The sequence below is a fragment of the Lepeophtheirus salmonis genome, chromosome 1, assembly GCF_016086655.4.
Source record: "Lepeophtheirus salmonis chromosome 1, UVic_Lsal_1.4, whole genome shotgun sequence".
NCBI classification, from domain to species: Eukaryota; Metazoa; Arthropoda; class Copepoda; order Siphonostomatoida; family Caligidae; genus Lepeophtheirus; species Lepeophtheirus salmonis.
In genome coordinates this window covers 41,795,865-41,806,887 of record NC_052131.2, presented here as the reverse complement: position 1 = coordinate 41,806,887, position 11,023 = coordinate 41,795,865, and the positions used below count along the sequence as shown (strand labels likewise).

The 11,023-nt window shown below is 33.3% G+C and overlaps 1 protein-coding gene across 1 annotated transcript; it reads right to left on the bottom strand.

Moving 5' to 3' along the window:
* Positions 1-6,845: 6,845 nt before the first annotated feature.
* LOC121129163 (A disintegrin and metalloproteinase with thrombospondin motifs adt-1) lies at positions 6,846-10,774 on the bottom strand. The gene is made up of 18 exons (XM_040724848.2): positions 10,602-10,774; positions 10,202-10,533; positions 9,643-10,127; positions 9,414-9,584; positions 9,268-9,343; positions 8,926-9,197; positions 8,680-8,853; positions 8,442-8,606; positions 8,308-8,383; positions 8,164-8,252; positions 8,028-8,103; positions 7,900-7,973; positions 7,753-7,828; positions 7,601-7,695; positions 7,446-7,527; positions 7,279-7,376; positions 7,024-7,230; positions 6,846-6,956 (listed from the first exon to the last, which is right to left on the bottom strand). Exons 1-18 carry the CDS (start codon positions 10,728-10,730, stop codon positions 6,943-6,945), a joined length of 2,691 nt encoding a protein of 896 aa, XP_040580782.1. The 5' UTR covers positions 10,731-10,774; the 3' UTR covers positions 6,846-6,942.
* Positions 10,775-11,023: the final 249 nt, after the last annotated feature.

Below are 11,023 nucleotides of genomic sequence, written 5' to 3'. Positions count from 1 at the left end.
ATTAATCGTTTTCGATGACTATAATTAAGAAACAAAATTTGTACTTCTGAGATAAGAGTGTTGGTATTTTCAAAGTAATTAGGACTGAATGTTGCTATTCTGTTCAGATCATAAGCGAGACAAGTGCCATGCAACATCTTTTTAAAATGTTGTTGAAGGTTTTTGACTGCTTTTATAAAATAAGCTGCACCATCAATAATGAAAAAATTTATTATCTTACCACAGAAATCGTAGCTCATAACGTTTTTAAGACTTTTAACTTCAATACTTGTAATTTTTCTATTGTCCCCTTCTTAAAATCTTCCAAATTTATTAAATAAGGGTAACCTATCAACACTGCAGTCATGGATCGTAGTTTTGTCTAAGACAATAAAATTACCATTTCCTAAAAAATTTATTTAATAATTGAAGATAATTTGGTAGTCCATTGACTTTGTGATGGGGAACCCAGAAAGATTGGCTTTGCCTGTATAATTATAAAGTTACATTGCAGGAGACATGCAATTTGTTCATATCTGATATAAAATTAATACTTACAAAAGACAATTAGATAATGAAACATAGTTGTTATATTTATTCGATTTTGTTATATCATAATATTTTATTTCAAACAAATTATAATTATTCATTTGAAAAATATGTAATATTGAAATTCTATGTACAATGAGTTTTTGAATAAAACCACTTAACAAATTAAACTACCTTTAATATACGCATTATATTTTATACTAATGTAAATATTTTTTTATGTTATCTTACAGTAAGGTAGACTACAAGCAATAAAATTTATTAAGTTTCTATTTTGAAATTGGAGATCATTTCTCTTTAATTTTTAATCAAACTTCGATGGTTCGACAATTATTTTCTTTTTTGGGTTTTGATCATAACAAAGGATATTTTTATTGACGTCCTACATAATATTGAATCTGATTCTTGGCAATAACAATTTTGAAATTAAGAAGGTAATCTGATTACAACATTTAGGGGGCATGACAGTTTGATATTGTAAAGTCAAGGATGCATATCGTCAACTTTTCCGTGGCCTTTATTGAGAACATTACTATTTTAGGACATATATGTTCCAGGACTGGATCCTTCTTCTCAAATTTGAACATTTGGTAAGTCATTCAAACTTATTGAAAACTGAGTAAGATAATGGAATAATATTGTAACTATTCTTGGCTATACAGCATTGGTTGGGAAGTTATGATTATGATAAAAAGTCCTTGTTGGACTAAAGCTAGAGTTTAGAATTGACTACGAATAATCCTTGCCAAATTTTTATACTAAATATGGAGTATGATTTGTGATTACATCCTCTCCAACCATCTCGGGACCCCTCACACCTAATCTAATAAAACTGCATAACAGCTAAGCTGCTGTTCTCCAAAACATTCTTCCAATTGTGGGGGCTATCACGTTTATTGTTTTAGTATACCAGTGGATAGCAATATTTTCATCTCAGGAAATAAGCTTCTCGTCTACGCATTCAAGGGCCACTTATAAATTATAGGTTACAAGGAGAGTTGACAGTTTTCAGGAATATACGATATGAACAAACAATATGTTATTCTAATAATTATTTAAAGATTGTTATCATTGAAAATCTCACTCTCAGTTGTAGGTTAAAAAATTCTACTATCCATTTATAATAAAAATATTTGAAGAACTATTGGAATCCTCATCATCCTAAATTATGAAATTGTAAGCCTATCTTAGAAATCAAAAATAACGTTGAGATCATTCTTCTTAATCTTTTCTAACATTATAATATTCAAACAGGTGTTCGAATGAATTTAAATCAACTGATTTGAAGTTAGCCACAACCCATGGATTCTAAAATAAATAATTGGGTTTCTAACTGAATGAAAAAAATATAGGCTAAATCAGGGATGGACAACATCTATTATAAAGAGGACCAATTTTTTTAGCATTATCATTCGGAGACTACATGAGCACGCACTTCACTTAAATTGATATTTTTAAAAAATCTAACCCTAAAATATGATTCTATTTTAGCTAAACATATCAAGAATTATGATACACAACTGCTTAAATGGTCACAACAACGGGGGTAGTAGCTTTGGATGGTTGCAACTAGTTTGTCTGAGACTGGTTTCCTCACTTAAAGACTTGGGTATGATCATTAGATTTTCCAATATTACATAGTCAATAAATATTACTTTTTTTATCACTTAAGGCTTATCTATGGTTGATAGGCTCCAAGAAATGGTGTTCAGATAACTCATAAAAGCAACTGCTTCAATGGTCACAACAACTGGGGTAGTTACATTGGGTGTAGCATTATAATTAGCAATTGTGTATATCCTTCATGATAATAGTATGTTGTTATATATCTTTTTTAATGCTTTTAATAAGGGGTAATACCGCCGGACATTACTACATAATTAGCTTTTGCTCTAAATCTTTAAGATGGATTTATTTAGTAGTATATTTATTGTGTAATTTTATGATTTTGACATTTACTTTATTATTTATAATTAGTTGGATCTCATCGGTAGAGATATATCTATCCTGTGCACAATTGTATATAGCAACTTCCACATGAAGAAAAGGGGTGATTATCTTTTTTGATTAAACTCCACGTCTCGCTTGTGTCTTGCAACCTAAAGTTATGACATATTTAACTGGATTCCGATGTCAAAACAAGAAAATATTATTTGGATCATTCTATTATTTCAATATTCTGTATATATAATTTATTGTTATTAGGTATATGATTCCAATTGTTCAATTTTGTATATTTAACATAAATGTATGATGGTATATTTTTTAGTATGTAGATTATAATTAATTAAAGCCTTCTTTTTTAAACTTTGAGCTTCAAATATATTTCAAATACTCTACTTTGTCGTTCCATTAGCTATTATTCTGAGAATAAGGTTCATAATGAATTACAATTTCATGGAGTGTGACGTTTTCAAATCTACTGTAACGGATAAAAAACGTCGAAGTCAATTATACGTAGTATATCTTCATTAAACATTTTGCTAATAAATACTTTCTTTATACCCTCAAAAATCATAATAAAGCAGGCAGATGATAATCACATAAGTATTTTAAACAATGTTACCATATGTATTTTTCCCCCCCTTCTCCTTGCATGCGTTTTTCTCTACAATATTATCAACTATACTAATGAGAGACCTCTGGCTTGGCCTGCTGGCTCACCATGGATTGGATGTGAATGTTATTTTTGTGGTCCCAATGAACATCAAATGAAACAGAGTATCATAGATGTTTCTCTCTTTGGATTTTATTTACTTCATAGACGGGTAGTACCGAGGGAGGTCGAGGGCCAGATGCAGCCCTCAGGGCGCCAGTTTCCCATCCCTGGGCTAAATCAATAAGTTGAAATGATATATCCTTGTTTTTCTTAATATGTTACATCAACTAACAAATACAACATTTACAACACACCCCTACAGATTTGTAAAGACACATTTATTTGAAGAACCTCAAAAATAAAAATAAATCCCTTATTCAATGATATATGCACAAAGCACAATTTATAAAATAATATGTGATTTGTAAATTTTTAGGACGAATGTTTTTTTTGCATTCAAATAATGATAATAATGAATAAATAAAAAGTTGAAATGGATTTCAATATTCAAAAATAAATTTAAAAGGACCATATGGATATCATCCATAGAGTGACGATACGGAGTAATATAAAGGGAAATTCTTTAATGCCACGAAAGCAAACTAGAGAAAATTGATAGTTTACCAAAACATTGTATTTCCCGCTATATGATCCGACATTTTATTTTTCAATTAAAGGACTAATTTGCATCTCATTTGTCATTACCTGCACAAATATTGTGTCAGTCATGTTGGCCCATTGCTTCTTGATACTGGCCTTAAGCTCATGTACATTTCTGTGTGTTGTCTTCCCAACCTTGCTCTCTAAGACGCTCCACTTAAGTCGAGGGGATTGAGATCAGGACTAGAAGAGAACCAGAAGTAAGTAAAGTGCTCCTTGCATTTAGTTCTGTATCTTCAAGGTCGAATGGCTGAGGGCATCGTCTTGGGCACACGCATAATTGTTATCAGGGTATTTAGTCTTCAGACAGAGCAAGATTTTCGACCTCAGGACCTTATAATTGCCTTAGTCCTGATTTTCTCATTGGGCTTGAAGAAGAAGGGATCCATTTTCTTCCCATTAAAGGCCACGACTCCTAAGCACATTTTTGGGGCCAGATGTTTTGTCCTGGAGGTGCCCTGGACTTCATAAGGTGATGCTGCTAGAAATCTATCGTTTCTGCGGTTCAAAACCTGGGTGACTGTGAATATATTCTTGTTTGAGAAGATCTTCACAGTCGACAGATAACTCTTCAAAGAATGAAGTATCTTCATTTTCTCGGTGAGGAGATGTCTTGAAGTCCGACAAAGCTCTTAAGGCCGAAGTCATTATGAACTGCCTCTTGATGGTGATCTCGTCCACGTTGAACTCGTCAGCTTGAATGAAATACCCAATGAGAAACAACTAGAGTTATCATTAGTAATGAAAATTGTGTGTATATTGGGCATTAATGCTGTTGAATCTTCCTTGATCTTGGCCTCCAGGGACTTGAGAACTCTTTCATCTCGCTTCAAACCATTTTCTCCACTTCCTGCCTTCCTTTTGAATCCTTTTCCAATCAATAGTTATTGATTCTTGAATTGAATTAGAGGCAAAATAATCTCCCAAATCCATTATTAATATTTTGAAAAGTGAAATAAAATTACATCTAGATTTAGAATATCAATATACTTCATAAAATAATATGTTTGAAAATACTTTATTAAACTATTGACATCTCTAAATTTACATTATTCTGGTAATAAATTATAATAATTACAATAAAGATTTAAAAAATAAAGGTATTTGAAGCGTGCTCTTTATTTTTAACATATCTAACTATTACAATTGTAATGTTTTTGACAACTATTTCTTCTTTTTTGACGGTATCATCTCCTTCTTTACGTAATCATTCTATACATTTTATATCGATGATGTATTTAATATTTAAATTCTATGAATAAAAAAATAATAGCCAAATTCATACAAAACGATTATTCAAAAATGCTTTGAAATTTACAAAAATGATTAAAACATTGATGTTTCCTTCGATTACTGTCTCTTGCCAAAGAAATTGTTGTAATAGTTACAGAGTTTAGGGAAATTAGCAGCTGTAATAATATAACCAAGAGCTGGCTCTCATGATCTCTGAGCTCCTGGATTCTCTTGACCGCGTCAAATGTAGGGCTCCAGCGCACGTTAGAGGGAGTCACAAGGGCATTGATGCATTTTTCTCTACCTTTATGTGCAAACAAGCATGATTGGTTAAACTTATTCCATAACTTGCTAAGAATGCCGAAAACTTTATAATATGATCGAGCATATTGTCTTGTACTGGGTTTTAGTGCTTGTTTGCTGTTTATAGCTCCAACTAAACTTAAAGTATGGGAAGCGTCATCTAGAACAGAAATATGTTCAATTATTTGAATGGTATTACTTATAATTCTATTTGCATTTTCAAAAAAAGTTATTTACGACAATTAATTGAGAAAACTCCACATATCTAAAATGCATCGGAAGTTGCAGCAGCTAGTTATCTTCTGAATTGAGGATAGTCCCCAAAGATTAACATTTTTATCTTCATCCTCTTCTTCATGCTCTGATTGAGAACTGAGTGGATCATTCTCTTTGACAGATGCCTCATTGATGGCCTTTGAAAATGGAAAAAAATACTTAAAGGAAATTGAAATTATTCATACATTTATTCACAGAAAAGTTTTTCTTCATTACATCAATGATGTTCCATAGGAATCGAAAATTTAATTTAAAATCATTAATCCTATTAGATATTGTAGAGGGAGTGGGAAGACACATGAGTTTTTTCTGTCACAGAAACTTATAAGCTCCCAGAGAAATCGTTCTGAGTAAAAGGTTGTGAATGATTTCATCTTGAGAAAAATTTCCTGGGTGATTTGTCTTTCCCATCAAAAAATTGACTTGAGATCTACTATGGTTTCTCAAAAAGGAAATTTTTTACCAATTTGTTTGCAATAATTTTTTCCCTCTCTTCTCCCGTATCAAAATTCCTTGAAGATTTTGAAGTTTGACTTATTATCTTAGAATTTCCATCATACATTCATAATCTTCACAATTATTTTTTTGAGAAGAAGTCCTTGATAAAAAAATAGATTTCTCAATTGTAGATTTAATTTTTCTTTCCTGCATCGGTTCATCAATTGATTGTCTCCGTTTCTTCCATGAATTCTAGGTTTGGATTAGATTCCATCTCTTTGATGTTACTTGATTCTTCCATACATGAAAATTTGATATTGGAATATGCCACAGAGTCTTTTGCCACAATAGCCATAAATTATATTTTTATATTTTGTCAATAACTTAAATTATGCCTTTTGTGTGTGAGTGTTTAGAAAATATTAAGTATATTTTGGGTATAAAATTGAATACCTGTAGTATGTAATCATTTTGTACCTAGTTCTAGCTTTCATCATGGGTTAAAATATATCATTAGAGAAGAATAAAAATGAACGGCTTAGTGAACACTGCGAAAATACATTTTACTTTAATAGGGCAATTTGTTCTGTTTAGGGACTCAAAAAATTCAAAAATGAACTGAAAACATGACCATTGTATTTTTCAAAAGATTATAGTAAATTTTCGCAGCTTAAAAGGAGCTAATTATGATTTAACCAATCAACATTCAGTACACATATTCTAAAAAAAGAAGCTGACAATGCTATGCACTCTAAATTTCCACTTTAGTGAGGATACGCCGCGTTCGTATTTAAGAAAATAATCACAATTTTGCTTAATTAATAGTTGTATATTTCAAATTTTATATAACAAACAGTCATATATGTATAACATTATTAATTATTATCCAGACTTTCTTGGTTAATTTATTTTTGTCCAACTGAAAAGGTAAGGTAAGATTGGAAATAAAAATCTGAGCTGTTTATTTTAATTGTCATGGTACTTACTGTAGAAACAAATATCAGATGGATTATTGACCTGTTTAGGTATGGTTCCAGTACAGAATTGTTTTTCCTTAGTCTCGCCTCGGCAAGGTAAGCCACCGTTTCGTGGTACTGGATTGCTACAGAATCTTCTTCTCACTTGGTCTCCACGATCACCCAAGCAATCTACTGTACATTGTGACCATTGAGTCCATTCAGTAAAACCTCCGTCTAAAAATAAAAATTGTAATGAAGTAAAAACATATGTTTGACGCATACCAATTGGGCAGGGACGTGTATTGGGACAAGAAGATATTTGATTATTATCTCCTGAGCAGAAGCTACCGCCGTTCATTGGAGAAGGTGAGTCGCATTGCCTTAAAAAAAAAAAAAAAAAAAAAAGGAGTAATAGACCAGGAATTGAATTTAAGCCTAATTTTATGTACCTGGATCTAGACCTAGTGGCATGTCCACATGTTGCACTGCATCCACTCCATTGGATCCATTGGCCCCAGTTTCCATCAATAACTAGAGAGACAAACCAAGAAGGACATAGATGTAAGTACATTGTACAGTACCTAAACATTATTTAGTTACTAACCTTGAATGCATGAAGGTTTAATACAAGTGTTACTCTCCACGGATGATCCCCTACAATTTCTTCCTCCACTGGATGGTCTTGGTGAGTCACATTGCCTATGGAAAAGGATTGAAACAAAGAACTTGCAAAAAATAATTATAAATACAAAATACCTTCTCCTGCTTTGTACACCATTGCCGCAGCTTACACTACAAGATCCCCAAAATTGCCATTGACCCCACATTCCATCTTGTTAAAATTAAATAGTTGAATATGATTTGTGGTTTTATCAATTTAAAAAATATATAAGTTAGTATTACCAACACCACAGGGCTTAGCATTGCATCTTCCATTCTCAGATCCATTTCCAAGACAGTTGTTGTTAGAGCAGGGTCTATTGAATTTTAGGAATAATAACTATGTAGAGCTTTACTTGTTGATTAATTACCTTGATCTTGATCTAGAGCCTCCATCACATGATTTACTGCAAGTTGACCAACGGCCCCATTGAGCCCATGAGCCAACTAGGAAATCGAGTTAAAAATTGAATACTATGTCAAGTTAATTATTAGGAATCTACTTACTAACGATACATTCCTGGGTGTTACAAGTTGATTCATCTGTAGCGGTTCCAATACAGGGTTGACCACCGTTTTGAGCTGGAGTGCAAGTTCTGAATAATAAAAGAAAAAGGAAAATTAGACACAATGCAAATATGTAGTGTTTACCTTGATCTTCTTCTTGATCCACCTCCACAAGTTTTGGTACATGTGCTCCAACTTGTCCAAATTGACCAAGAAGCGTCTGAGAGTTAACAAGATTAATATGACTTTGACGTATTTCATCATGTTTTATGACTTACCAATGGGACATTTGATGGCACCACAAGCTCTATCGTCATTGGAACTTCCAGAGCAGGACTTGCCACCAAATTGTGGTTCAATGCATGTCCTTCCTCTGGTTTGAGTTCCACCATTGCATGTGGCACTACATGTTGTCCATTGATTCCAGGCGTTCCATTTCCCATCTGAATTGAAATAAAGTTGGATCAAGTGATAGTTATTGCCTTTAAACGTAATATAAAAAAAGGCAATTCTCACCAATTGGGCAATTTTGATTTGCACTGCATGGCCCATTTTCAAAGTCAGCTCCAGCACATCTTCTGCCTCCAAATTTGGGAGCAGGGTTGTTACAATCTCTTCGCCTCTGTCTATTTCCAGCACCACATGTAGTACTACATGTTGACCACTGGGCCCATGAAGACCAATGTCCATCTAATCATTGAAAGATTAAGTCATATCAAGTAAGTATACACAAATGTTTATTTCTGTGGGGTCAATACTTACCAACAGAACAGACTACTTGAATCCAGCAAGGAATTACATCTCTTTCCACAGTTGAATTGCCTGTGCATGGCCTTCCTCCAAAGAGTGCTCCATCACAATTACGTTGTCTTTCTCTTCGTCCTTCTCCACAAGTTTTAGTGCATGATGTCCATTGGGTCCAGAGAGACCATGATGCATCAATGGGACATTCTCTTACATTACATACTTGGTTATCTACAGAATTTCCAAAACAAGACAATCCTCCATGGGCTGGAGAAGGTGAGTTACATTCTCTACAGAATATCAAATCATTTATTTTTTAAGTCAACTTTTCAGAAATGAATGAGATTTTTTCTATGTTACCTGGCTCTATGCCTGTGTCCATTTCCGCAAGAGGCACTACATTGTCCCCATGATTGCCAACTGGACCATTTACCATCTACAAATAGATGAATTTTTAATTTTTTAAACCAGCATACATCTGAGTAATTCTTTTAATAGTGTCTTACCAATTGCACAATGTTTAGTAAAACATTTGAGATTCTCACGATCAAGTCCAGCGCAAGGTTTTCCTCCATATCTAGGAATAGGATTGGAACATGATCTAAAGCGTGTTTTGCTTCCAGTTCCACATGATGCACTACAAGGAGCCCATCTCGTCCATTCAGCCCAGTGTCCATCTAAATATAATCAATGGTATTACTGTATGATTGATAGTCAATAAATGCAATTGTTTACCGATTTTGCAGTTACTAATGCTGCATCGTCTAGATTCAGTGGAACTTCCTCTACAATTTCCACTAACACCATTATGATCAGCGCATGTTCTGGCTCTGATTTGTGTTCCATCTCCACAAGTTCTACTACAGGCTGACCATCTACCCCATGCACTCCATTCATCAGTGTTTCCAGGAGGAATTGTATCAATATCAGTACAAGTCCAGGGAACGTTGTTGACACATGTTCCTTTACATCCTGGATAAGGAACGCATTCATTGCAGTCTCTTCCAGTCCAGCCATTTCTACAGATACATTCTCCTGGAGAATGACAATATCCATTTACAGGGTGGCAAGAGTCCCGACAGATAGGTTTGGAGCAATCGAGGCCAGTCCATCCATCGATACATTCGCATTGGAAGGGATGTGTAATACAATGTCCATTTTTGCAGTTAGACAATGTTGTACATTCTGTGCAGTTGGGTCCTTTCCATCCAAAATCACAACTATAAATAAAGGAACACGTAAATACAATCATGAGTTTGGATTCATGACCACTAGAAATAATAATACTACATACATGCATTTGTAAGGTTCATGGCAGCATCCATTGACACATCCATCACATTTGGGTTTATTACATTGTCCTCCAGTCCAGCCAGGACGGCAGTTACATTCCATAGGTTTGTTACAGCTTCCATGCTTACAACCACCAAGAGGAATACATTCATCACAGTTAGGGCCATCCCATCCAACTTCACATGCACATACATTTGGATGGATGCATTTTCCATTCACACACCCTCTTCCATTCATATCACAAATAGGCTCACTACAGAGTTTGGATGGATAGGACCATCCATCAACACATATGACATTTCCTTCCGAATCACAAATGTATCGATCCGTCAACTTTTAAACAATGATTTATTAATATTTTATTAAAATTATATACATGAACATATCTATCGATTTCTTACTCTTAGGTTTTCTGCTAGGCATGCTGTTGCTCCAGGACGACTCAAGGGTGTAATTCTTCCTGTTCCTTTGATTGTTGGAAGACTAAAGATTGTAAAAATTACAATTGAAAGAATTTTCACTTGAATCATCTTGAAACAGTCTTGAAGAACTGTATTCTGATTATTCAAATGTACCTTCCTATATATATATAGTCAAGTTTTTTAATCAACACATACACTTTATCCATAAATTTTATTCAATTTTTGTTCCTTACAGAAGAAATAATTAATTATTCGGTAATTTTTTAAGCAATTTTGGAAAAAAAAATGCAATTAAAAAATATATTTTTAGATTTTTGTTTAAAAAAATACGTAGCAGTAAAAACAATGATTATACTTTTGCAGGAAATTAAATATCATTAGTAAAAAAATAACTCTGTTAT

Bases quoted from the DNA above. Each gene is read 5' to 3' on its own strand.
- LOC121129163 (XM_040724848.2), bottom strand. From the start codon at position 10,730: ATGATTCAAGTGAAAATTCTTTCAATTGTAATTTTTACAATCTTTAGT. The intron at 10,534-10,601 runs GTAAGAAATCGA...ATTGTTTAAAAG, and splicing joins GCCTAGCAGAAAACCTAAGA to TTGACGGATCGATACATTTG. The intron at 8,253-8,307 runs GTAAACACTACA...TTTATTATTCAG, and splicing joins GGATCAAGAAGAAGATCAAG to AACTTGCACTCCAGCTCAAA.